Source organism: Conger conger, chromosome 4 (genome assembly GCF_963514075.1).
Source record: "Conger conger chromosome 4, fConCon1.1, whole genome shotgun sequence".
Classification (NCBI taxonomy): Eukaryota; Metazoa; Chordata; class Actinopteri; order Anguilliformes; family Congridae; genus Conger; species Conger conger.
In genome coordinates this window covers 11,642,468-11,669,579 of record NC_083763.1, presented here as the reverse complement: position 1 = coordinate 11,669,579, position 27,112 = coordinate 11,642,468, and the positions used below count along the sequence as shown (strand labels likewise).

General features: G+C 44.4%; 2 protein-coding genes across 3 annotated transcripts in view; both read left to right on the top strand.

Annotated features, from left to right (window-relative positions):
• Positions 1-1,690: 1,690 nt before the first annotated feature.
• On the top strand, positions 1,691-15,966 carry LOC133126162 (inositol-3-phosphate synthase 1-A-like). Of its 2 annotated transcripts, none has more exons than XM_061238068.1 (11): positions 1,691-1,814; positions 4,812-4,934; positions 6,138-6,299; positions 8,101-8,230; positions 8,616-8,809; positions 9,887-10,036; positions 11,387-11,602; positions 13,519-13,683; positions 14,075-14,188; positions 14,543-14,760; positions 15,282-15,966. In XM_061238068.1, exons 2-11 carry the CDS (start codon positions 4,821-4,823, stop codon positions 15,493-15,495), a joined length of 1,677 nt encoding a protein of 558 aa, XP_061094052.1. In that variant the 5' UTR covers positions 1,691-1,814; positions 4,812-4,820; the 3' UTR covers positions 15,496-15,966. The 2 variants fall into 2 exon arrangements, with proteins under 2 accessions (XP_061094052.1, XP_061094051.1); XM_061238067.1 differs by lacking the exon at positions 1,691-1,814 and adding an exon at positions 4,261-4,487.
• A 4,936-nt stretch (positions 15,967-20,902) lies between these two features.
• Positions 20,903-27,112, top strand: part of dot1l (DOT1-like histone H3K79 methyltransferase) — a 36,534-nt gene continuing 30,324 nt past the window's right edge. The window contains exon 1 of the mRNA XM_061237986.1: positions 20,903-21,408. Coding sequence (XP_061093970.1) covers positions 21,328-21,408 — 81 coding nt within the window. The 5' untranslated portion in view covers positions 20,903-21,327. The remainder of the gene's footprint in view (positions 21,409-27,112) is intronic.

Below are 27,112 nucleotides of genomic sequence, written 5' to 3'. Positions count from 1 at the left end.
TGTCTCCTGCTTAGTCCAATCAACTGTACATCGCTCTGGATAGGAGGGTCTGAATACAGGCCTCAATCTAACCCTAGATTGGGCAACTCCAGTTCTGTAGGGCCAGTGCGTATACTGTGGACAGACTACAACCAGTTCCTGTTGCACAGTTCATTATCTGTGTGTACTAGTGCTGGTTCACACAGGTTAGGCCACGGCAAAACATGTAGGCACCCCAGAACTTTCTTTGACTGTCGATCATGTGCTTATAAGGGACCAGACCTGGGTCAAATACATAATTGTTTGGGATTCAAATACATTTTCTGTGCTCGATTGATCTTGCTCCATGCAACCAAAAGGACCAGAAGGCAGGGTTTGCACTTTTTGAGTGTATTTCATTGTTTGCAATACACCAGACAAAGCTCAGTAAAGTGTAGAAATGTATTTGAATCCAAAACAGTGATATATTTCACCCTGGTCTGTCAGGGACATACCTAATATACTTATATTAATGTATTTTACTTCATAAAATAAGATATAATGTCTGCTCTGATTAAATAAATACCAGCAGAAGTGGTCCTGGGAGTCATCTGTGGTGTGGAAAGAGTGGCTTCTTCCAGAAGATGCAAAGTGTCTGGTTACCTATCCTGTCGGGGGGCAGACACGATATGGAAAGTGTGGAATGTAAATGCGATCAAGGTTAACCAGGGCTAAAATCCCCATCTGATCGGGCTCGGAAAAATAAGCAATGGCATATCCAATATGCAAACTGAAGTGCAAAAGATCCATCCATCCTGCTTATCCTGAGCAGGGTCGCTGGGGGACTGGAGCCTATCCCAGCATACATTGGGCGAGAGGCAGGAATACACCCTGGACATTCAGGGATTTGACCCCAGCTGTGAGGCAGCAGTGCTACCCACTGCACCATCCCTGCACCATCCCTGCACCAACCGTGCCGCCCATACTGCAAAAGACGCTGAAGTGAAATAAACACACTTATTGTCTCCCAAATTACTAGCCTTTAATCCATAAACATGAAAAATCTGTGAGAAACATCTCATTTTAGACCCTAAAGAACAGTAAGTGATCCCATCTCATATAGATCCCATGCATTTTGAAATATGGCAGGTGGTCTTTTAAAAAAATATATAAACAATATAAACAATTCTACAGGTCCTGGAGCAGGTGTTAAGATAGATGTGATCATGAACACCAGTACCAAGATATTTAAATAAAACAATTCTTACAAGATTTAAATTTTCATTTTAAAATTTAACTTTTTAATGCAATTCACGTATGCTCACCAATAAAGAATAAAGTATGAAATAAATGGTAAACTGTTTTTTTCAAAGTGACCAAGAAGAATAGTAACGTAGGTACCCTATACTTTACATCACAGGGCACCGTTACGTGCATTTTGTTACCAAATCAATGAATGATCGCAAACTTTGCAATAATTTGAATAAAGTGGGCTACGCGTTAATGTTGTGATGTTTGGTTAATAAATTGTGGATTTGGATTTAGATTGACTCTGTATAACCTATAACTTGTTCGGTCTTTTGGTTTCCCTGTAGTGCTCTGCCAACACTTTCTAGAATGTACCAGAACATACTAAATAGGCTTATCACAGTATGGTCTGTTCACATTCTGCATAGACACGCCCCCTTTAATGAGATGGGCGCATCCAGTATTTATTGAAACGTTCATTCGCTCGCCACTTTCAGTCAGACTTGCATAGTAGCCTATGGGAGAGTCAGGAACACCTTAATGGAAAGAAACTTAAAATTGGTGACACGTACTCAGCGAACACTGCACTGTCACAGTCTTATTTAAAGGTAAGTTCTGTTTTCATTCCTTGCGTCGTGTCCGACCCAAATTGATTTAATTCATTCATTTTATTCGGGTAGCCCGCGCTGACTTGCTTGCATCTTTTTTGCATCTGTCAGCAAGGGGAACATTTGGTCCATTAATTAAATGAAATTACTACTTTCTGACATATTCCAGGTTAGGTTTGAATCGGTTGCTATGTCATTTCAGAAGACTGCTATGCAGCTGCGTGTGTAATCCCTGTGTCCCGGGGGATGGTCGACATTCGTAGGCTGTTGATCCCGGAGACGTGTCTACGTCTGCTTAGCTATCGCACAAGAATGCCATTTGATACACCACGTTAAAGTCGCAATTAAATAATTACAATGCTTCGTAATTATTTTATTTATTTTATTAATTTTTTTTTTTTTTCGGTGGAAAGCTTGTCCAGAAGCGAAATGGCGTTAATTGTAGGCTATAGGCCTACAATTTATCGTGGAACGGTTCACGTGCAATATCCTAGTCAGTAAAATATAAATAATGTGAGGTATTGGAGTGGACTGACAGCTCTTGCAACATGAAGCAAGGAAAACAATCCACTGTGTAATACAACTGCGCTAAAGTTTGTGTTATATTAGCATATTCTCATTCCCGGCTTCAATAGCTCACGAACGAAACGAAACGATAACATTCTCAACCCTGATAACGCTTTGAAAATTGGAACTCACATTGTTCTCTATTGAAGTGCGTAGTGTGCTGTGTTTAGGGGCCGTCATAAAAGTGCAGTAGCAAGACATTTCTGAATGTCAAAAGCCACTGACCAAGTGGATGGACACGGGAGGATCTTCGTTTTTATTAAAGGGATTTGAGCATTTAGGAACCTTGCTGTGTGTTTTTATTCACTAACGCTAACATTCGTGTTTTGCTATTTATGGATTTTATGTTTACACTGCGGTCCAAGGTTCCAATGAAGACAAAACTATAGGTTTTTACATTTGGAAATTCCACATCTGCTTAATGGTGAATTTTTATGGGGGAAATAAGGTGGAAAGCACTGAAAGCAGGACCACAGAACAGTCTCATCTGTTACTACAGTTGCTGGTTGGGTGCCATCTATTCTGTGATTGTGGTTTTAGTGCTCATATTCTCTTGAGTGTGTAGCTACTGTATTTCTTTATTTCTAATAAATACACTGTGGCAAAACTTCCACATATAAAATGTAATATTAAATGTTTCTTGCAATACTGAAGTAGGAAAAGGAAATGGAGGGTTGCACAGTGCTGAGCAGACGTGGAGTCCCACAAGGATCAGTGCTGGGACACCTGCTGTTCCTCATAAATAACCTTGACAGGGACATTGAAAGTGCATTAGTTCAATTGGCAGATGATACAATACTGCAAGGTTTAGCCAACAGTTTGGAATTTATGACTGTAACCAAAGAAGATTTTTCATACAAAATTGGAATTATGTGTCCAATTTGAAAAAGACTAATAGTTGATCAAAGCCTTTCAGATTCTAATCACTATGATGTATCGGTAAAAAAAAAGGCCAACAGGATGAAGCCAAGAGTATATATCTAAAGAAGTTATACTTCCTGGAGCCCCCTTAAAGGTTTGAAGAAGAGTAATTCCCGGTATATAAGAGTGATGAGGAAAGACTTAATCTCTTCAAGTTTAGTAAAATCAGATGGTTGGTGGCAATGTTATTTCATTTAAGAGATTAATAAAGAGATCTAAAGGAGATTCTTCAGGTTGAGTTCTCTTAGCAGAACAAGGGGGCATCAATGGAAATGAGCAAAGAATATATTCCACACAGACATTTGAAACAGAGTGGTTACTGTGAAATAAATTGACAGGTCACGTAGTGGAGGCATACATTGGTCAGAAATTGCGAGCGTTGCTGGGCTGAATTATGTTGTGTTATGCTGTGTTAAAATATGTCATATGGGCTGTTGATGGCCCTTCATCTTGTCAATACGTATTTATTTCTCTACATCTTATGTTTGAGAAGGTATTATTGAATTTTTTAACGAAATACATTTCTGGTGATGCACTTTGTAGACGGTCCCTTAAGTCTCGGCAGCACCAGAAGCAGCGAATGGCTCTATTCTGTCACAGTCGGTTGATAGAAATACTTGAGAATTTCTGATTTGATTGATTGATTTTTATATCTTAAAGTTTCATAATCGGATAATGCTAATATCTGAATGGAATTCATCTCAGGAAATGACTCATGTTGGCGTGGTTTTCGCCTGGGACCAGTAATTCAACTTCTAAAGAGACGTCAAGAACCTTTATCTCTTATTGAAGTGAATCAGAACACCGACAACAGCAAAACGATGAATTGTCACTGTTGAAAAACACAATCCCACGCATATAGGAGCGGAAAGGGAATTGTCTAAATGTCTTTAAGAACAGGTGTTGGAGACCTCTGATGCTGTCTGAGAAGCAGAACTCACCAGGAGCTCGCCAGGAAATTAAAGTTTAAAACGCCTCTACAATCTCTTAAACCGGAAATGATGTCAAATTTGGTCATACCGGAAAAATACCCATAGACATTCGATTTCAGTGAACATGCCGATTCGTAAAAAACGTGGATCCACATCTCAATGACAGGTTGGCATAGTTAGCATTTCATTTTATTTCGTCAGAAAAAAAGGTGTAGGAACGGACCCTCTCCTCCTTTTCACAGTTGCGTTGGAGGTATGTGCATTCGTTCGTTTTTATTCTGTAATTATTCCCTCGGATAGTTAATTCAGGCACGTGTAGCATATAATTAGCATCCATTACATTATATTTTAATGATTTATTATTAAAAAACCCAAAATATTCGAACAGTTTCCTTTGTTCTTAATTTAATTTAAACTTGTTTGAAGTTAACTGGGTTCGTCTTATATTACAAAGTTTCTGCTCCCTCAACAAGGATGGATCGTATACCCTAACTTTGTTATCGCCTTACCTCGGCAATTTAAGTGATGGTTCGGGAGCGATTTTAAATGACGCAGCAGTCTGACCTTTTTGTTGTAGGCACTCAACATGGCGGAATCCATCCGAATTAACAGCCCAGATGTCCGCTACACTGACGAGCATATCGAGGCGCAATACGCTTACAACACTGCGGCGGTGTCATGTGATGATGGAAAATATACGGTAAGCCACGCGGTGTTCATTCATATTTCCATTCATTTATTTTGCTAAACGTATTGTGTAACTTTAATGAGCATAGTTCATTTATAAAATTGATGTAGGCTACATATGAAAATTATATGTATTCATTATACATTTGGGACCTGTGGAGAGAGGACCTGGGCCACGTTCAGCCCCGACAAAACGTTGCAAACCACGAGCTGACTGAAATAGTAAGCCTTTATTAAAGCATAGCCCTACGTCATTACTGATTCGGGCTACACCCCCGACACACACACCAAACAGGAAGAAAGAGTTTCCTCAAAGCCTGTTGCAAAACGTTGCACGCCGTTTATAATCGGTCGATGATAATTTTAGCCAATCACAATGATCTTCATACAGTTGCAGATGTACTCGTGAAGCATACCGTATTCAGCATGAGCTTATTTAGCATTAACTAAAGAAAGGTCTTGTTGTTTTTGTTTTAAAATTACCAGAACATTTCCTCAGCCACCACTGTATTTGCATCCTGTAATCATCCCTAGCTCATACGTTTCCTAGGTTACGAAATTAATTATACAACCTACTCATTGTTGCTATGCAATCGGTTGCATCTGATCACATCTTATGTTTTGCCACATACTGAATGTCATTTTGTGGCATTTATGTACTCTCTTTAAAATCCCCTATGGGAATTTTGCAGAAAATGGCACGCATGAATCATAATGTGGATAAATGACATTGGATGTGTTTCTGGATTATTCTGCGGGCATGCACATGGCATATGCCACTGAGGCTGCTAGCAGCTAATGTTCGCTAATACTGCATGTCCTGTTCTGTACCAGTCTGTACAGTACTAATGTGATTAGAAGAGAAATTAGGTCATTTGAAGCATGTTGGCCCATCCCTTCAGGTTGATATCCAGCTCTCTTATTATTGTTTTGGGTAGTCTAGTTACATGACTGGGACCTGGCTGGAAGGTGTAGCCACATTAAGATTTGTACAGCTGTTGGGCCCTTGAGCAAGGCCCTTACCCCCACATTCCTCCGGGGGGATTGTCCCCTGCTTAGTCCTGCTTAGTCTAATCAACTAAGTTACTTTGGATAAAAAGCGTTAGCTATGTAACAAAATATCTATTATCCACCCGCGGTGCTTCACCTTTCCTTACCCTTTTTAATGGATGTATCTGGAACAACTCTCTTAATTTCTCTTTTTCACCATCCCCAGGTTACCCCCCGCTCAACCAGCTTCATCTTCCGCACGGAGCGCGCGGTCCCCAGGTTAGGGGTCATGCTGGTGGGCTGGGGGGGCAATAACGGCACCACCGTCACCGCTGCAGTCCTGGCCAACCGGCTGGGCCTGTCCTGGAGGACCAAGGAGGGCGTGAAGGTAACCTAGGCTGGCCGGCATGCTGAAATGCAGAAGGGTGCTACTGAGATCTAGCCCCTAAACATACACCTCCATAAATCGTGTAGCCTACTGTACATTTAGCGCTATGGCACTCAAACCCATGGTATATCATGAATAATAGGAGCAGGCGCACATCAAAAGAATTTAGCGCAGGTGCCAAGTAAATAAAGAATAACGCAAAGTAGACGGCGAACTATGTTCGCAGCAAACGGTTACTGTTGAACGATTTTCAATTAACATTACATTTAGTTCGCCACCAACCGCTTTTTGATACAAATGGATGCGACTTTGGTCTAACGATGCCAGCTAGCTGATTCGTTGTTTACCTGTGATTTTTTAAAACAAATATTATATTGATTCAAGTAAGTGTATTATAACAGCCAAATAATCGTCAACTTTTGTTCTCTCTGCGTTTTCCCCATTCGTCATGCACTACCCTTTCCTTAGCTAACGCTCGGGCCCAAAAGAAAAAAAATAGAATATTTTAGCTAACCTTCGCCATCTTGAACGCACGTCGACACACCGTTATTAATGTTCGCAGGATTACCTTACTTTTGCTTATCATAAGTATCGGATGGGGCGCTGTTTGGCACAACGGAAAGTGGTGGCAAACCTCCTAGCCTTTCCATTATTCACGATATATCACTGGCTGGAGTGCCATACTGACGCAATCATCTGTTGTTTTGACTCTGCGCTCAAACACATTGGTTTTGAAATAAAGGAACCACAATGCAATGATTTTGTCACATAGTGTTTTGGCTATGTCTCTGAATAATTTATTCAGATTTGTCAGCCTCGTGATGGCCTGCTTTACAGGCATTGCCAGTTATTTGGTCCTCATGTTGAGAGACGTTGGCAACAGACTCATGAACTAACGGTGCAAAGACACACAACTGAGCAGCCAGTTGTCCAGTTACTTTTTCCCCCCTAAAGTGGGGAGACTATGCACTATGTGTAAGATCCTTGCTGCATACAGTATAATCTAATCTATTCTGGTAGCTAGGATAAATGGCTTGCCCTATTTCTAAGTGCATTGCTCTCCCATGATGCTTTGCTTCTTTGCAGACAGCCTATATTTAGCCAAGAGAAACAGGCAGGTTCATAAAAACACTCAGTCGAGTGTGGAATAGTGAAACACTGAAAGAGGTTTTTCCAAGCGTGCGGTCTAGGTAAGATGCCCCAACCGTTCTCTGTCGTTTATTGGAAAAGTTTCAGAGCTTTTGGGTAACAGTGGGCTATTATGACAGACACAGCTTGTGGTACAATGATTAAATAAAATAAAAGATAATTTTATATTGAATAAATGATGCATCAATGATTATTCTTTATATTCAGTTTACAGCAGTTTGGACACTATCTGTTGCACCCTCGCAGTTGAGGGGTTCTGCTTGTGTGAAACTGACGTGACAAAATTCAGAACTAAACACACAGAAATTATTCAAACCAATGCTTCCCGCACCAGGGCTGGCCGACTCTCTTTCTGGAGATACACCATCCTGCAGATCTCCCAAAATCCCAAGATCCACTACCCTGTTTTCATTTCAGCCGTAAATTGGCACACCCAATTCTAATAATTAGCAGCTAAATGAGGTCTCTCCCTTTCAATGAGGTGTGCTTTTTTAGGGTTGGAGTGAAAAGCTGCAGGATGGTAAATCTCCAGGAACAGGGTTGGGCAGCCCTGCTGTATGTGGACTGCAGCACCATGAGTTCGGTAGAGCTGTGTGTGTGTCTCCTGCACTTACATACCTTAACCTTTTCCACTTTTCGACCTCCCCCGCAGAAAGCCAATTATTTTGGCTCCCTGCTTCAGGCCTCCACGGTGTGTCTGGGCTCGGGGCCTGACGGAGAGGTTAATGTGCCTTTCCGGGAGCTTCTACCCATGGTGCACCCCAACGACATCGTGTTCGATGGTAAGATGGCCGCCTCTTGGAACCAGTCACAAAGTAGAATGGGAGCATTCATGTTCCTGCTCAACACTAGCCTATAGTTCTATGTGCAGCTGTGTCTTTGTACAAATGTAGAGACAGTGCCATGTCATTTTATCTTTTTAACATGTTCAGGGCAGGCTAACATCCCGGCAAATGTGAAAACTCAACTTTTCAATGATGTGCACTCTTCCTGTTGAATAAATTACATAAATAAGACCAAAACAGGCATGTACGCTCCTAAGATGAAATACTTCTGGGCTGAAATACTCTGGAGCACACTAATGCAGCCCAATTAGTAGTGTGCTCCTGAATTATGTTCCGATCGGCAGAAGTAAAACGGACGCGCTGTGCTGCTTCTGTCCCCCAGGCTGGGACATCTCCTGCATGGATTTGGGGCAGGCGATGGAACGGGCCAAGGTGCTGGACTGGAGCCTCCAAGAACAGCTCCGGCCCTACATGGCCCTCCTCAAGCCCAGGCCTTCCGTGTATATCCCAGAGTTCATTGCGGCCAATCAGGAACAGAGAGCTGATAACCTCATCACTGGAACCAAGGTGGAGCAGGTAGGGTGCCCAAGGCTTTATTTAAAAATCACTTTTAAAAGCAACTGCCATTGGCCCGAAGTGCTGTACAACTTCAATAAATGAAAATGGATACTCGGGATAACAGAACAATTGCACAGAGATGATAAATTCTCCCCAGTGATGAGGATCTCAACTGGGTTTAAAGGCCAAGGAGAAAAGATGGCCTTTCAACCAAGATTAAAAAGTGTCAATATCCTCCGCTCAGCCCCAGATAGGAGGGAGACAGCTCAGGGAACATGTACCGTTCTATGACTCTCTTTTTAACGGGACAAAGAGGTTTGCTTCTCCTCAGATAAGAGATGACCCTGCAGCCAAATCTGAAATTGACCCATATTGGCTAGAAAAATAAACTAAGAAAGTTTGATATTTTTTTTTTTGCAGCTACTCACATACTTTCACATTTGAATGCAGGGCCCTATCTTATCTACAGTGAAAAACAAATGAAGCGGTGATGTCGCCCAGTGCTTCACGTCCGCTTTGACGGATTGGTTTGTTTGTTGCATTGTGCATTTGTGCTTATTTTTACAACTGAAGCTTTGTACCACATACGCTGTTTCCCTCTAGGAAAAAAAATGTCTCAGTGGGACTTCTTAGTTAAGTATGTCAGTGGGACTTTCTGGTTAAATAAAGGATAAGTGAAATGAAGGATAAAGGACCTTGAGCAGTGTCTTCTGGCTGTGAAAGTTCACCATCGGCCTCCCAAGGCAGAGCATAATAGTGTGCCTGGGGGCTGTTCCCGAACAGAGATTACAGGACATTTAGGAGTGTCCCTCAAACGCCTGATCTCTGTGGGGCATAACGGCCACACACAGTTTGCTCTCTGTCACTGTCTCTCTCTCATTAATGCATGAGTGACGCTTTTAAAAGGTTTATTGTTTAGTTGTCTTCTATACTCGTGGTTGGGTGGGGATGGCGTCCAGGGAGACGGCATCCGTATCTCTCCGGGCACGGCGTGAGGGTTGTGCCCAAGCCAGCGGTGACGGTGGGAGGAGGTTACGTTTCTGTGTTTTGCTTTGTGCTTTGTGCTGGTTCCATGGCATGTCTTGTCTGGTGCAGGTGGACCAAATCCGCAAGGATATCCGGGACTTCAAGGAGAGGAGCGGCGTAGATAAAGTCATTGTGCTGTGGACCGCCAACACTGAGCGCTTCTGTGACGTCGTGCCCGGCGTCCATGACACTGCGAACAACCTGCTGGCTGCCATCCAGGTATGATAACATTTCATTATTAACATAATTCAATTAAAACACAGTCAATGAGTGAATGATGTTGTTTCTACACTAGCATTCTCATTGAATTTTAACAGTTGTATGGCTGATCACTCGCTCACTTTCTCTCACACACACACACACACACACACACACATAAATACACACACACACACACACCCTAAACCAAATTTCAAATTTATTTGCAAACCGTTTTTCTTAAATTCCACTGAAATCAACCCATAGAATGTGGTTGGGGTATAAATCCTTAAATACTCATGTAAGACATTAAATCAGAAACTAAATGTTAATTCTCTAAATGGCACCACTATTAATGTTCAGGCCATAGAATTTTTTGAAAGTATTTTCGGTCACTCCAAAAAACAGATTAGCACATTTTCGGATCATAAAAGTGGCAAGCAATAAACGCTATTAATTGTGTATTGTGCATTATACTCCTCTAGGGGGCAGCATTACTAAGAAAATAAGCTTAGTCTGCAGTTGGGCACTTCAGAGACGTGTAGACTACAAGAGGCAAACAGACATGTTGTGCTTGTATTTCAGCCAGGCTGAGTTTAAATTTCAAGCTTCCTTCCAGAAATTTTATTGAGGGGGCCCAACTCCCCAATGGGGTTCCACTCTATTTTCACGTCAGGTATGGTAGGGAAAAACAAAGGAAACACTACATACATTTGCTGGTAATGCTTCACAATATTACATGAATTGACGTTGACTAATGTAGTTGTTGACGAACAAATTACTGAGAAGTTAATCAGTACAGCTTTGTTAAGCTATTTATTCTACTGCAGGAACTGGCCAACTGTCAGCGGAAGCAGAAGTATTCACCAAAGCACACCAGTATTCTGGAACAAAATGTCCGTCTTCTTCATTGTCCAATATTGCGAGCTAAAGGTGTTTCTATATCGTCTTGGTGCCATTTTGCTAAGTTCGCAGCTTGCTAACATGAACACTTTCATGTTTCCATAAGCATGCCAAGCCAAAATTATTGACACTTAGCCCAAGAAGGTATTTGTACATCATTAATTTCATGCCAACACCTACGTTTGCAATGCCAATTCATATTGGAATGAGAAAAAAAAAAAAAATGTAATCAATACATTCGTTAATACTTAACATTTCATGAGTTTGTGTATTCGGTAATTCCACGCTTAATTAATGTAATCACGAATTAACGTTGACAACTACTAATTACTTGATGCCAATTCATGTAACCTCATTGAAAACTGTCACCCTTTCATTTTAATGAGCTGATTACGGTAAGCCGTGCTGAGGGTGTAGACTCTCACCTTCCCCCACCTTTGCCCCCCCCCCCCCCCCCCCCCCCCGCAGACGGGTCTGGAGGTGTCTCCCTCCACCCTCTTTGCGGTGGCGAGCATCCTGGAGGGCTGCGCCTACCTGAACGGCTCCCCGCAGAACACCTTCGTCCCGGGGGCCGTGGAGCTGGCCGTGCAGAACGGGGTCTTCATCGGCGGGGACGACTTCAAGTCCGGCCAGACCAAGATCAAGTCCGTGCTGGTGGACTTCCTGGTCAGCGCTGGTATCAAGGTGAGGGGCAGCGGTGCCTGGGCTCAGGTAACCCGGATGGCCTAATAACCCTTCCTGTTAAAACTGTGTCAGGGTCAAGGGATGGTTCAGCTCCCCAAGGAGAGCTTTTAGGCCCCTGTGGTTCTACCTCTTGAAAGCAGCCGTACCTTAATTTCCAAACAAGTATATTTGCTGTAGGGGTGAGGGAGCCAAATTATCTGTCCCTGATTGTAACTATGGCAACTTATCACAGTTGTGTGACATAATACGCACACCTGGTTCTGAAGGGGAGAAGGCTCTATTATAACTGCACTGTAAAAACAGGTGCAGTGTGCCACTTTTCCTCTTATTCAGATGAGAAAATGTAGAATGCTTCAATACACAGTACAGTAAAGTAATAAAATATGTATAAGAGATAGTTTATTGAACCACATGGGGTCATTTGATCAGCGTGGGAGCATTGTTAGAGATCAGCATTGGGAGCAGTGTAGAGATCAGCGTTGGGAGCAGTGTTGAGAGATCAGCGTTGGGAGCAGTGTAGAGATCAGCATAGAGAGATCAGCATTGGGAGCAGTGTAGAGATCAGCATAGAGAGATCAGCGTTGGGAGCAGTGTTGAGAGATCAGCGTTGGGAGCAGTGTAGAGATCAGCATAGAGAGATCAGCATTGGGAGCAGTGTTAGAGATCAGCATTGGGAACAGTGTAGAGATCAGCATTGGGAGCAGTGTAGAGATCAGCATTGGGAGCAGTGTAGAGATCAGCATAGAGAGATCATCATTGGGAGCAGTGTCAGAGATCAGTGTTGGGAGCAGTGTAGAGATCAGCATTGGGAACAGTGTAGAGATCAGCATAGAGAGCTCAGCATTGGGATCAGTGTAGAGATCATCATAGAGAGATCAGCATTTGGAGCAGTGTAGAGATCAGTGTAGGGAGATCAGCATTGGGAGCAGTGTAGAGAGATCAGCGTTGGAAGCAGTGTTGGGATCAGCGTAGAGATCAGTGTTCGGAGCAGTGTAGAGATCAGTGTATAGATCAGCATTGGGAGCAGTGTGGAGAGATCAGTGTAGATAGATGAGCGTAGAGATATCAGTGTGGAGATCAGTGTAGAGGACAGCAGAGCAGCAGCTCTGAGCGCGGTGTGGAATGTGTCGGGTAGCGGGCGGGTCGCTGTTCCAGCTGGCCTCTCTGCGGCGTGTTTGGCAGCGATCCGCGGCTCTGGCTCCAGTTCCAGGAGCTCGGGGAGTGTCAGCGAGTTCGCCGTGGCCCGCTTCCATCTCCCCCCCCCCCCCCCCTCCACCCCCTCCACACCCCCCCCCCCCTCCACCCCCCCCCCCACACTCCCTGCGTACGGACAAGCAGGACCCCAACGCGTTCACCGCGACCCACAGACTTACTGCCCTCTTGTGTTTCATCGAAAGCAGCCAACAAAGAGGTGGACTGAAAATAGCTGTCTCGTTTGAGGGGATTGTGGGAGATATTTTGCATCAGATTAATGCTCGTCTGTGCCCTGGTTTGGGAAAATGGGACACTTTGGTTTTGCTAATTAGCCAGACCCCTGAATATGCAGGCGAATACGGCCACTGTTACGGAATGCAGGCACAAAAATAACCTGGAAATGGACCGGTAAATGGACTGCATTTATATATTGCTTTTTTCCAAAGCGCTTTACAATTAATGCATTCACACACACACACCCAACGGCAAAAGGCTGCCCAGCAAGGCGCCAACCAGCTCATCAGGACAAAATTAGGGGTTAGGACACTCTGTCCAAAAGGCCCTGCAACTGTCTGGTTGCCAGACAACCGCTCTACCTCCTGAGCGAATGTAGGATGCGTGTCTGAAAACATTTTACGAAGGAGGGCGGGCGCGAGAACAATTCGTACCCTCCGCAGGTCCTAACACGGACTCCTCTTCTTCCGTTTTTCTGACGAGTGCAGCCCACCGCCATCGTCAGCTACAACCACCTGGGCAACAACGACGGCATGAACCTGTCCGCCCCGCAGCAGTTCCGCTCCAAGGAGATCTCCAAGAGCAACGTGGTGGACGACATGGTGCAGTCCAACCCTCTGCTCTACGCGCCGGGAGAGAAGCCCGACCACTGTGTGGGTACTGGGGCGGGGGCTGTCTGTTTGGGTCCCGGTGTGTGTGCCTCTGTCTGTGTGTGTGAGCGTGCGCTTTAGTGTGTGTGAGTCTGTGTCTGTGAGTGTGTGAGCAGGTCTGTGTGTATGTATACAGTATGTGTATGTGTATATATATATATGTGTGTGTGTGCGTGTATGTATACAGTCTGTGTCTGTGTCTGTGTCTGTGTCTGTGTCTGTGTCTGTGTCTGTGTCTGTGTCTGTGTGAGCAGGTCTGTGTGTATGTATACAGTATGTGAATGTGTGTGCGCGTGTGAGACCAGCACCACCGCTCTTGGACTTCTTTTCCTAGTCTTGTATTACGCGTTGTGCTGAAGTGACGGTTGTGAGGATGATTGTGTTCGTTTCCTAGGTGGTGATCAAGTACGTGCCGTACGTGGGTGACAGCAAACGAGCCATGGATGAGTACACCTCAGAGATCATGATGGGGGGCACCAACACCATCGCCCTGCACAACACCTGTGAGGTGGGTTTAGATAGAACCGCGTCTGTAGCCCTACAATGTACTGAGTTTACACAACCTCAATGGCTCTACGCAACACCTGAGTTTACACCACCTCTATAGCCCTATGCAACACCTGAGTTTACACCACCTCTATAGCCCTACACTGTGCCTGTGTTGGCCTGATGATGGTGCTAGAGGAAAGTTCTACCCCAATGGTAACAGGAATATGCACCAATCCAGCATTTCCTTTAATTTACCAGATATGACTGTCAAGGACAGATGGACAAGCGTAAATCATCACATAACCTCCATGGCGTAGATGATAATTCACAGTTAATGGGTAATAATGTATAATAAGTGTGCGTTTGTGTGCAGGACTCCCTGCTGGCCAGCCCGATCATCCTGGACCTGGTTCTCCTGACCGAGCTGTGCCAGAGGATCTCCTTCAGCACCGAGGCCGACCCGATCTTCCAGAGCTTCCACAGCGTGCTGTCGCTGCTCAGCTACCTCTGCAAGGCCCCGCTTGTGCCCCCGGGGGCCCCCGTGGTCAACGCCTTCTTCCGCCAACGCTCCTGCATCGAGAACGTCATGAGGTCAGCTGCTGCGTTCCCACCTCCCCCGCGCCCCCGCCCCCGCGCCCCGGGCCCGTTAGCTGCTAGCAGGCAGCACATATATCACCTGCAAATCGGGTTTTTCCATCTGCGGCAATTTGCTATACTGCCTGCTGGAGTTCACCGTCCTGGTCTGTCGGCAAATACCGTGCAAAAAAACCGATGTGAATTCCCGTACTTTCTCATACTTAAAAGTACTGTTGGGTTTCTGTTGAGAGTGCAAGTGAGCCTAGTTGCCGGTGCTTTTAGATTCTAGTCGGTCTGTCAGTCAGTCAGTGACTGAGTCAGGCAGTGAGTGGGTCAGTCAGTCGGTGAGTGAGTCAGTGGGACAGTCAGTCAGTCAGTGAATGAGTCGGTGAGACAGTCGGTCAGTGAGTGAGTCAGTGAGTGGGTCGGTCAGTCAGGTGCTTCACATCTAATTGGTGAAAGGATTGCTTGTTTGCGTCGCGGCTGCCGTTGGATGGAAATGGTACAGCTGTGTAACTTTGGCCTGCGTCTCGCAGGGCATGCCTTGGTCTCCCACCTCAGAGCCACATGCAGCTGGAACACAAGATGCAGAGGAGCTGCCTACCCAACAACAACAAGCGAAGCCACATCGCCGCACAAACTCCCAAGAGCACCGCTGTCCTGAAAAACGGGTACCACGCTCCCGTCCTGAACGGCATCCAGCACAACGGCTTCGAGGCACATCACTGGAGCACACAAACACCCTCCTAAAACACAGATGTCTGTTACACTGTGGTAGTAGCTGTAGACATACAGGAATCCTTAACTGGCCTACAGATTTCTGCAAAAGTCATCGAACATTCCTAGTTTATGCACAACAACACTGAAAAACATTGACTGTATTGCTTTCCTGTTCGTTTGTATAGTGGCAGTTAAAATGTTCTTGAATACAGATTACATATTTTTGAGATGGGAGACTACTACTGTTCTGTAAATCGTATATATTGCCACAACAAAGTCTTGAGTCAGTCATTTAGTGTCTTCTCTGGGCTGGCTCCTGTTTAAAGTTAGTGGGGGAAATCGGTCATGTCTACCATAGATTAGTACTTCACCCGCATTCTTTTCTTTGAGGTCAAATAAGTTATTGGATGTTGGTGATTTGTAAGACTTCGTTTACAGATGTTCTCTTAACCTGGGATACCATGATGAATGAAGCACAAAATAAATCCTAACCTGACCAAATGCTTCTTGTGTCATTTCTGCTTGAAGTCGTGTTAAGTCCATGTTTCGCGACTGACGGCATCCAATGGATTTTTACTGGTTTATGCTCAAAGCGACCGGAGATTGTTTATACTTATTTGCTCAGGACAATAATCTTGGTCTATATCAGGTGACAATAGAACATTCTGTGATCTGTGTTGAGCAAAACAATCTGTCGCTGCACTACAAACTGGCCTAAACTGTAAAGCTGGATTGAGCCATGCAGTGGTGCTTTATAATGCTACTGCTTTGGTTTTATTTGACTCTTATTGATTATAAATAGCTTTTCTTTTCCTTCTTGGTTTTGTCGGCCCCTGTGGATAAGCACATCCGGGGAGTGAATTTTGCATCATTCGCAGACGCTGAGAGGTTTGTCAGCAGAATCTTGCCAAACCAAGGACCCTCATCACAGCCTCTGTTCAGTCCTCCAACTCGACGACAACTTTGCAAACCCCTCGACTGTGTAGCATAGAAGAAGAGATGAAAAACGACCTGTGTGTACAACAGAGGGGGTCACCTCTTGTTCTTCCGCTCCCTTACATCCTTCCAAACTTAAATTAAGGCAGCTCATCATCACAAACCTTTTGGTCCGCTTAAAAGAAGAGGAACATCAAAGAAATCTGCCGACATGCATTCAGTACACATAAATCCACTGACAGGGTTTTTTTTAACAGGGCATGCTAGCTCTTTATTTTAGAAGCCTGTAAATCATTTGAATTTCATTAGAAGTGTTCTGGCTCCAAGCCATGTACGCAGTGTGGCACGGGACAGTTCCCCGGCCAAAGGTGCTCGGTTACGGCTGTGGGCAAGCGGCCAAGTACCTCTTCAAATGGCCAGTCTGAGTTGTAATGTCCAATACCGTTATCTTTTGAATGAGTTCTGCGAAATACTAAAATTCTACAATCCCGTCTTTAGAGCCGTGCATTTATATAACTACGTCGTGCATATCTGTATCATTTTGAATTATTAGAAAATGCGCTGCTGCTCCTTCAGAAAGCTCTCCCGTTTGAAGCTGCGCCCGCACGTGGGGCAGCGGTAAGGGGTCTCCGCGGAGTGCACGCGCGCATACTTCCCGAGGCAGGCTACCCGCTTTATTCCCTGACCAAAGGAGCTGCGGGAGAACGGACATGTGGGCGTCTGTACCGCCTGGTGTTTCGCGACGTCGCCCTGCAGTTTAAAGGCCCGGACACACCAAACCGACGGTCGGCGTCGGAGCCCCCGGAGGCGTCGATGAGAGAGCTCTCACCGACGGCCGAGCGTCGGTTTGGTGTGTCCGGGCCTTTAAGCACTTTCCGGAGACGCGACAGGCGTAAGGTCGACGGTCTGAGTGAACCAGTCGGGCAAGTTTTGAGTTGTAAAGCAACATCTGGTGTTGGTGAATTGGTTTTGATTGAAGCCATCATGAATGCCGATAAATACAAAACAAAAAATCTTAGCGTATCAAGCAATACCACCAGGACAACATTTGATTGGGAGCAAATTAATTCTAGAGCGAGATAATAACCCCCAGCACGGTGCTAAGAAGATCAAGCTGCTGCTTGGGATCACATGGATCAAGGAGAGAGGCAGAAAAGACTAAACTCTGGAGGTGTTAATAAGAAACATGGAACATATTCCTGTAGATTTCTTTGAAAAACTCAAAGCAAGTCTCCCAAAAAGAATGGAAGCTGTCAACAGGTCAAACTAAATACTAATTTGATATTGAACTGTTATGGAGGCTTTTTCCAATGTCCTTTTTATGCTGTATTTTGTATCCTGATGGAGCTATAAATGTTATGCAGTTGCCATTGATGTGTAACTTAAAGGCACCAAATTACACTGGGATTAGCTTTACAGGGGTACTAATGGAGTTACCCTGTTGGGCCTAGGGAGTAGAAGTATGAAATGGGTGCCAGATAGTGTCTCCCCCACCTTGCAAATCTTTTTTATTTATTTTATTTTTTTACTTTTATCTCTTTCCCAGTGAAGGCCGTATTCGATTGAATTGCCTCAATCTGGAACCCTCCAATGTCCCTTCGGACTGTCTCCGAAAAACTCTTTTGGAGATAAACAACTTTTCTGACCTTTTCTTTGCACACTATTCTTGGTCGCTCCCCTCTCCTGAGTTTGCATTAAAGGTACAATAGGTAATTTTGGACTTCTAACAGTCAAGAGAGGAATAGCAGCAACAAACATCTTCAAACCACAACACTGTTTATCCCTCCCCCTTCTCTGTGAACGCACTAACATTGAAATGCCATTGGCTCTGGCAATTAGCACCAATTTTCAACCAATGAGCTCAAATTATTGTACAGCTATACAATGTTTTGGTACAGAGTGCCGGCCTGTCAACGGCCCTGTGACTATAACACAGGCAGAAGCTGAGTCAACATGTCAGTGAGCCTTTTTCAATGATAGGAAGGGATTTGCAATGGTCTTGTAACAATGTTTTAACACAAAAATCTTATCCATTGTACCTTTAAAATGGTCTTGGAAGTGCAATTCCTGCTTGCTGATTTCTCTACTCCGCGATCTTCAAATTGTCTTTACCCAATCCCCTGGAAGCCCTTTGGGGACATCTGCTGGTTCAAGAATGTCAGGTACAAACAGACCTGGAAGTTTTTAAGCGGTTTTGAAAGGAACACATGCTGTACTGGATGTGTGAAAAAACACAGATGTGTGGGTTGCATGAATCACATTCAGTGTTGTAGATCTGCCTACTGTATTTAAAAAAAATTAATCATCGGAAATTTACAACGTGTAATGTAAATTAGAATTAACATATTACTTGTGACAATCCTGTTCCAGCAGATAATCACTGCAAGTTTTTTTTTTTAACTGTTGTTTTTGTAGCCCTGTCTGTCAGTTGTTTTTAAGGCATGTATCAGAATCCTCTCAGCTCTTCTAACTAATCAAACTTACTTATCTTACTACCTGTCTTACTTACCTGTCTTACTAATACATCAAGCATCTGCCGGTGCTTAGTTAAGATCTTCACTCGTTGAAGTGAGCTGGATGCTGCACAGGTGCGATTGGCTATGTTAAAAAAACACAAAAAGCACCACGCATTTGGCATCTCACTCACTGAACTGAGCTTGTTATGTCATTATGGTTCGCTGTGCACATATGAACACATACATATTGGAGGAATTACCATACAATGAACTTCAGACTGTGCACATCTTCACTGATTTAAGCGATGACACAAAGTCAGGTGTGCCTATGTACAGAAAAACCTAAAAATTCAGTTATATCCACTGGAGGGGACATGAGCCTTGGGTCCTAATCCAAAAAACTGTATATTCTATCTTTGTTTGGACATACTATATTTTCATTGCATTTTTTTTGTTATCCAAGACACAAAATGTGAATACTTTTTTCTTCCAGTTCTCAGGAGTATATTGTTATAAAAACGATAACCTGCCTGTTCACTCCACATCTCCTTTTTCTCAATATAAGAAACTGTAATTGTGCATTGTATGTCTGGCTGCGCACCCTAAAAAAACTAAACGTGTAAAATGACACCCGTGCCAACAAGGCAACACCACCTGTTTGTGTCATGCCTCGACCTCCGACATGCAAAGAATGCTCTCGGAGAGGGTAATTTATGCCATACTTGCGCTAACTTCCTACAGCGCTCGCTGGTGGAAAACACTTTGAGCACACTGCCAGCTGCATGGAATGGCATGTGCATGGAATTTGGAGTCCTGCATGCCACACAGCCTTGTTGCCTGGTCCCTCCATTGGCATCCAACATATACCAGAGGCTGAAATGCAGGCTTCTTCCCCTTATCACAGCCCTGGCTCACACAGGACAGGGCGTGTGCTTCAGCCTGTGACAAACTATGGTCATGGTCATGGTTCTCTGGTGGATTTTGATGATGCAACCACTGTATTTTTCAATCAGCATGCCTCTGAAAATATCAAGTAAAAATGTTAATTAAGAAAATATAAAGAATTCTTTCTTTGCCTGCAATGAAAATTACATTTCCTCCCCGTTGATTAACAGATAATACATTTAAAAAAAACTGTTATGATCTTGTGTTATTGCTGCTTTTGGCATCGTAATTCAATTTACTTCCAGAGCTCAAAATCAAGAGATGTTGTCTTACTTTTTCCAGTAATAATTAGATTTCACACAAACCATAATATACAGTACTTTTTTTTTTGTGCAGGACTACAGATATTAACCCTTTTTTTCCATTAACTCTGAGGATGAGAAACAAGTTGTTTTCTGAGAATGAGAAACAAGTTATTTTCAGTTCTCATTTTACTTCACATTTGAAACAAGAAAATATGATTCTGGGAAGCAGCAGGGTGTGTGGAGACCATATGGAGGGCAGTGAGAGTTGCCCCTATCTTTCAGGATATGCGCCCATATGTGCCATGCCCAAGTCTGCAGGAGATATCCTTTGCTGTGACAGGGACCAGCTGTCTAAAGATCGACCAATTAGTTTATTAGAGCCTTTTGTGTCTGCACTGTCATTTAGCACTCTGTATGGGAATGGCAGCGTATGCAGAATTAAATGCATAGGTATGTCCGATTAAGAATAGCTACGTATTTTCTCAGCACAGTTTTAAGCACAATTTGTGGAAATGCAATGATGCCAACAAAGTAAAACTGTACTTTAACATTCAGTTTACGGTTACTGGAAATATCCCACATTTTATCTGCTGCAACTTTAGAAAACAGCAGAAGAAATTTATAGGATGATGACAACTGAGAAACGAAACTTGATGAAATAATAGCAGGGAACAACTCATTTCGTTCTGTGGTCTCGCCTTATCCTATATTTCACAGCTTGTTCTCAGTATTTGGCTTTTGTTTGTGCCTTAGTAAAGAGGGGAGGCGCATCCGCCACCGGGAAATGGTACAACCCGCCCATTTGCCGTTATTGGCATTGGGGGACTCTGTTCAAACTTTTCCCGTGGAGTACAGAAGCCCACGCTTTTCGTCACTGTCACCGAAGGGAGGGCGTACTAGTATGACAAACCGGCACTGTCCCTCGTAAACTGTCAATATCTCCCAAGTACAGTGGCAGGACTGACTTTCTCTCCCCATCATTTCTGTGTTTGTGGTAGTGTCCAGTTTTACCCGTTTTTTCACGCCGGCTCAAGATGGCGGCGGTACAGCTGAAGGGTACTAGCCGCTCGGAATGAGTAGTTTTTAATCAAAAAAGATAAAAAACAAAATATTAATTTGGGAAATTTGGTTTAAAGAAATTGTTCGGAACTTGCCCACCCCTGAATTATTACAATCGGATCTTTGTCATCGTGTTGACAGAATTTTCTGTCAAAATGTTCACGATCTAGTCTAGCTGGCTAGCTCGCTGGCTACCACAGGACACCGGAGAGAGGTGGAGAATGGGAGAGAAGCTGGAACTCAAATTGAAGTCGCCGGTTGGAGCCGAAGCAGCGGGCTACCCATGGCCACTACCAGTATACGTGAGTAATATTTTCATATCCATCATAAAATATTGAGATCAGAATATGCTTACAATATGGAAATATCCGAACTTGTTATATCGCTCAAGTAGAACGCGTGCTGGCTACTTGCTGCAAGTTACCTGCCTACTTGCTGAATGGAAGGTAGCAGTTGGCTAGCTAGCTAGCTAGCGTTCGCTAACTTCATTATTTTGGGCATGGTTGCTAGCATTAGCCGGCTAGCTGTAAGTTTTTACCGAACTAAGTTAGCTGTTTGGTGATAACTACTGGAGGAGTAGTAACAAACGCAATAAACCTTTTAAATCATAAATGCCAAAGTGCTAATAGTCGCTTGCTAGTAAGTTGGCACCATGGTAGGTTTGCAGCACCATTGTAACTTAGCCTACTCAGCTCTACGATAGTGCACGATAGGGCTCTCTAGTTTTACCAGCTGGCTATCTTGAAGAGCATGAGGATTTAGCTATGCTGACTGTCTAAAGAGACCTAACATTAAGTTATTTCGATACACTCGCTGCGTCTCCAGCCATTTAGACAAGATCATACCCCCATTTCAACCCAATTTAGCTAGTTGGTGCTAGAATATTGGCTAGCTAGCTACTTGGTTAACCGGCTTATGGTTCCTGCTTGGCTATCTAATTAGCTAACTCGCCATTGTATAGCATGATGGATACATTGCTAGGTTATTCTAAATTGTTAACGTTATCCGGGCTGAACATGGAACTACACTCAGGAAATTCTATGTAGACTACTCATCTAGCTAGCCAATTAGCTAGCCAGGCATATAACTTAGCTTTCCTGCTACTAACGTTACCTTGCGAGCTGCTCACCTAACCTCAGTTGAGCCAATTAGTTAGCTAGCTGTCTAGTTACGTTATGTGACTACATAACGTTCATTGGTAGACTAGTGAGCTGATTATATGTTATAGCTGGTTTGTTATTCGGTGGTAGGAATTGAATATTGATGACTGGTAATGTCAGTAGCTAAGATAACGTTACAGTTCGCTAACAACATTAGCGAGTATTGGTCTAGTAATATCAGGTGCTTACGTTAGCTAGGTAGCTAATTTGGTCTTACCATGTCATAGGTGACTAGCTTGCTAGTTTATTGCGATTGACGAGTGTTTCGAAGCACTGGTTATTGAGTTATTGTTGCTATGCTGGCTCTTGCCTGATTCCGGCTAACGTTGCCATAGTTTGTTAGCCTAACGTTAGCTACCATGTTTGGAACTACTACAGCTAACTAATGACGTTAACCATTCTTGTTTGTAGCCACCGTACACACTTGCCAACTTATCTATCACACAAGCGTCTTATATTCTGAATTCAAATTGAAATTCCATGTGTCTGTATTTACTAAATGGAGCCATGCTCCTAGTTAAATATAATAACGCTAGTCTAACGTTAATGTTTGTGGTTTTGGATGAGGCAGTTAGCAAAGCTAGACAATTGTATCTCAACGAGCTACAGTGTAAATGCTGTGATAGTCTACATTGGCTAAGTTAGCTTTCTGGCTGGATTGGCACACGTTTGGTCTGAACGAGCTAAATGGTTTGCGATGTGGCTGATTTTGTTGCCTTTGTGAGAGGGTAGCTAAATTATCTTGGGACCTCCTGAGCGACAGAGAGCTTGATATGGTGGGGGATGGGGGTGACTCCTGGGAAATGGCTAATTGTGGTAGCCGTGAGCAAACAGCATTTCTGTCGTTTAAGCGTGCAATCTAGCTAAGATAATCTATACTGTCATTACGTTGATATACTGTACTTAGAGGTGTAATTACGCGTCGTGATGAAATGGCAAAACATCTCGGTGGTTAACTGAACGAGCGCTACTGCGCAATATTTTAATTATTTATTGCACGACTTTGGGGTCAGCTGAGGTAGCGAGAGACACCAGCACCGATTGCCAGGATCGTTTTGTTATTGTGTTCGCGTCAATCCGTTTTGTAACAACTTACATTTATTAAGCTATTACCGACATACCAGTTTCTCGCGAACGCGCATTCTGTCCACAAATAAATAACACGAAAGTTTCACATAACGTTGCTATGCTACGCGTTGAATACCTCGTAAATATCGCGTATACCCTGGGGTTTCAGTCGTGAAAGCTTTTGAATGCAGAGGTGTAATTCCACGGCAGCAGTTCGTGCTGTTTTTAGCGTATGGCTGTGTTATTTCCACTACATGTAGGCTGCTTTTTTCAGATGAGCTGAGTTGTGGAGACAGTAAAGGCTTGATATTTGCAATCTGGGAACTGGGGAGTAGCAGGTTCTGGGCTTTCTCAAATGACTTTCTTTTAACCCGTGTTAAAGCAGTGCTGAGCGTAAGACGAAGAAGAAAGGGCGTGTTGATGTTGTGGGACATTAAATTCGTCCCTGCTGGGATCGTCGATTAGAGCGCTGGAGAGTTCTGGGTTCGGGGCTGGAAGAAACAGGATGTGGAGAGTGGAACTTGAATTCCGCTGAAAGTTTTAGTGGAGATTCCACTGCTGTAGTTAAAACTCTGGGCGAGACTGCATTCCATACATTTTTATTCAGTTTTTCATTTCCAAATCAGCTCCATAAAACTAGGCTTTCGAATAAACTGCTCTGATAAAGCACCAACACACTTCACATTACAGTTATTTTGCTGATACTTTTATCCAAAGCAACTTACAGTTGATTAGATTAAGCAGGTGACAATCACCCCTCAAGCAATGTAGGGTTAAGGGCCTTGCTCAAGGGCCCAACAGCTGTGCGGGTCTTATTGGTGCTACACCCAATAATGTACCTTAGCTACTAGGCTACAGGCTGAGGTCCTTGTTGGACGTCCGTTCAGCTTCTTCCCATGTACTCTGCTTTTGACTTCATTACAACACTGCGATGTGCTTGAAAACAGTTGAAGTGTGGTACACCAGCGTAGGACTGCGTTGGCACACTCACTGCTTCGCCCACATGTTAAGTGGTGGCTTTTCTGAGAAGTCGTAGTGAAGCATGCCATCGCACCATGCTCTTTTCCTGTGGTTTTCCGTGGCATTTATGTTGTTGTTCGGACTCGGATATAACCCTGCTTGCTTGTCAACTGATAATGTCATGCTTGCCAGTAAGCTAGCTAGCTGAGTGAATACAATAACATGTGTCTGTCTGTATATAAAAATAAAAAAAGTATGAAATATTAATGTAGAAAGGAGCGTGCTTAGGATAGTTGAAGTCACACAGAGCCAGCCACTGAAGCTTTACCCTCGTACTGCCCGATGAACAGCAGTGTATGTGCCAAAGGCAGCATCTGATGTGTCTGTTACGACCTCTGTCACAAGTTTTGCATTATGTTTGCTTATCTTTGCAGCTTGCCTGATTATCTTTCCTGATTCCCTTTCGGTTTTGCTCCAGACTGGCCATTTCATTGGCCATTTGGCTCAGTGTTCTAGCCACTCCATACCCAGTAAGCCAGGCTAGTTAGTTTTGCTTAGGCAGATAGGGTCCGGAGATACTTGCCGGTTTGCATTACCCATCCCCCTCTCACTTCCTTATCTACATTGTCATTGTGACATCGCAAGCTGTGACATCATCAGGATGCGGGTGATGCTGTCTGACCGAAGCCAGGTTAGGCTGCAACACTGTCTGCACGCGCTGTAGCTGTGGTTGCGTAGCACAAGTGAGGCTTTTTGGCTTTGAGAGGGCCATGTGCTTGTGCACATGGCTCTCGGTGGCCAGGTTTCGCTTTCTCAGTCTGTGCGCCTCGCATGCAGGCTGAACGTCTGGAGATTCTAGCGTAGGTGTAAATCAGAGCGGAGGCCACATGTTCGCAGCGGAACGCAGATGAAAAGGATTGAGGTTTCTGCTGCTACTACACACGTATTTCCACTTTTGTCGTTTTGCGAGAAATGTGGTTAATAGAAGAAGGTGAAACCAAAAAAAAACACCTTGACGTCAGCGAAGTCCCCACGAGTGCCACTTTCTCAGAAGAAGACGAAGAAGACGAAGATGAAGAAGAAGAAGAAGAAGGAAAAAGTGTGACAGTGACAGCGGTTCCATCTGGGAACGCTGTGAAAAGCGGTAAATCACGGCAGCGAGGATATGCCGCATGACTGTAACTTCCCAAATGTGGCGGCCTGTGAGTCAGAAACGCGTAGATGTACGCGGGTAGTAAAGTTGCACTTTTATCTAAAAGAATTGAGCGCTCGTTGACTCACTCTGTGCTGTTCAGGTTTCTCTGAAGCTCGTTTGACCTCGTTTCATCAGAGGCTGATAAGAGTCTGGTTGCGTAATGCCCTGTTGTGTGAGGGGAGGTTGAACTCTGCCTGACATTGACGGTGTAGTTTGTCATAAACGCTCTGTACCTGACTCCGGTAGGGCATGGGCCGGCGATCAGGCTGCGGGGAGCCCAACCCTCCCCGACAGGCCCGGGTTTGTGCAGCTCCTGTCCCCGCCTGAAGCCGTGCGCTCGGAGTCTTGGCAGCCGCCGCCACCGCGTTAAAATCTGCGTCTTCATACGCAAGCGAAATAAGGGTGTGTTTGTGTGGGCCGAGGGTGTAGCGTTTGTGCCCGAGAGATTGTGTACGCTCGCGAGTCGGCGAGGGTTTCTGCGCGTGTGTGAGAGTGGGAGAACGTGTGAGTCAACGGGAGTTCCTCTTTACCCCCCCCCCCCCCCCCCCCCCCCCTCCCCCCGCCCCAATAAACATGTAGCACTGGGGCGGGAGGTTGTGCAGGAACGCGATGAAGTCCTCGCCCTACAGTGCTTTTGATCGACTGCAGACTTTTGGCCGCAGAAACCATTGCTCCATTTCCTCAGCATGTTTCATATCAATTAACCCTTTGAAGAGTTTTTTTTTGTGTGGTTTTTTTTTTGTTTTTGTTTTTTGGAATGCTGTTTTTCTCAAAATTCTAAGCCGGTGTTCTAGAACTCTGTTGCTGTCCATTACCACAAGTGATTGTGACATCAGCATTAGAATGTTCAGGTAAGAACATTCTGATCGCATGTGTGACCTCACGCCTTAAAGGGTTAAGAGCATTTGTCCCCTGTCCCCCCCCTCCCCCAACCCTCAAGTGGAATCTCATGGCCCTCATGGCTGAAGCTGGCAGGAAGTGGCATGTGTGTGTTGTGTGCTGCTTGAATCCGTTTCTCCGCGTTTCTACACTCACTGGGCATGGCCTGCTGGAATGGGGCACGTCCTCATTTTCGGTCAAACTCTCCCATGCCGGCTTCGCATTCCCGCCGTCTGAGCGCACATTCAGTGCACACTTCTGCACAGTATGGCCATTGTACATACGTCTCCACTCCACTCACACACCAAACCAGCACATACAGGAACAGGGTGCGCATTCACACTCCCTGTGTCTCTCTTTCTCTCGCTCACACGCGCGCACACACACACACACACACACACACACACACACACACACACACACACACACACACACACACACACACACACCAAGCATCCACACACAAAATGCACCATATATATTCACTCGCATGCACAAGCATATGCTTATGAACACACACAGACTCGCACGCACACACAGATATGCTCATGAACACACACAAACAGACTTGCACACACACACTCGCACATGCTCACTCACACGCACACAGCGACATCTGAGTACGTACTTAAATCATTGTTTCATTGTAACTGTTTCCACATGAAGAGCACCTCTTGTGCCGGGGACATGTTTGTTTCTTGTTGGGGAACAGAAGAGTGAGATGGAATCAGTAATAATTAAGCG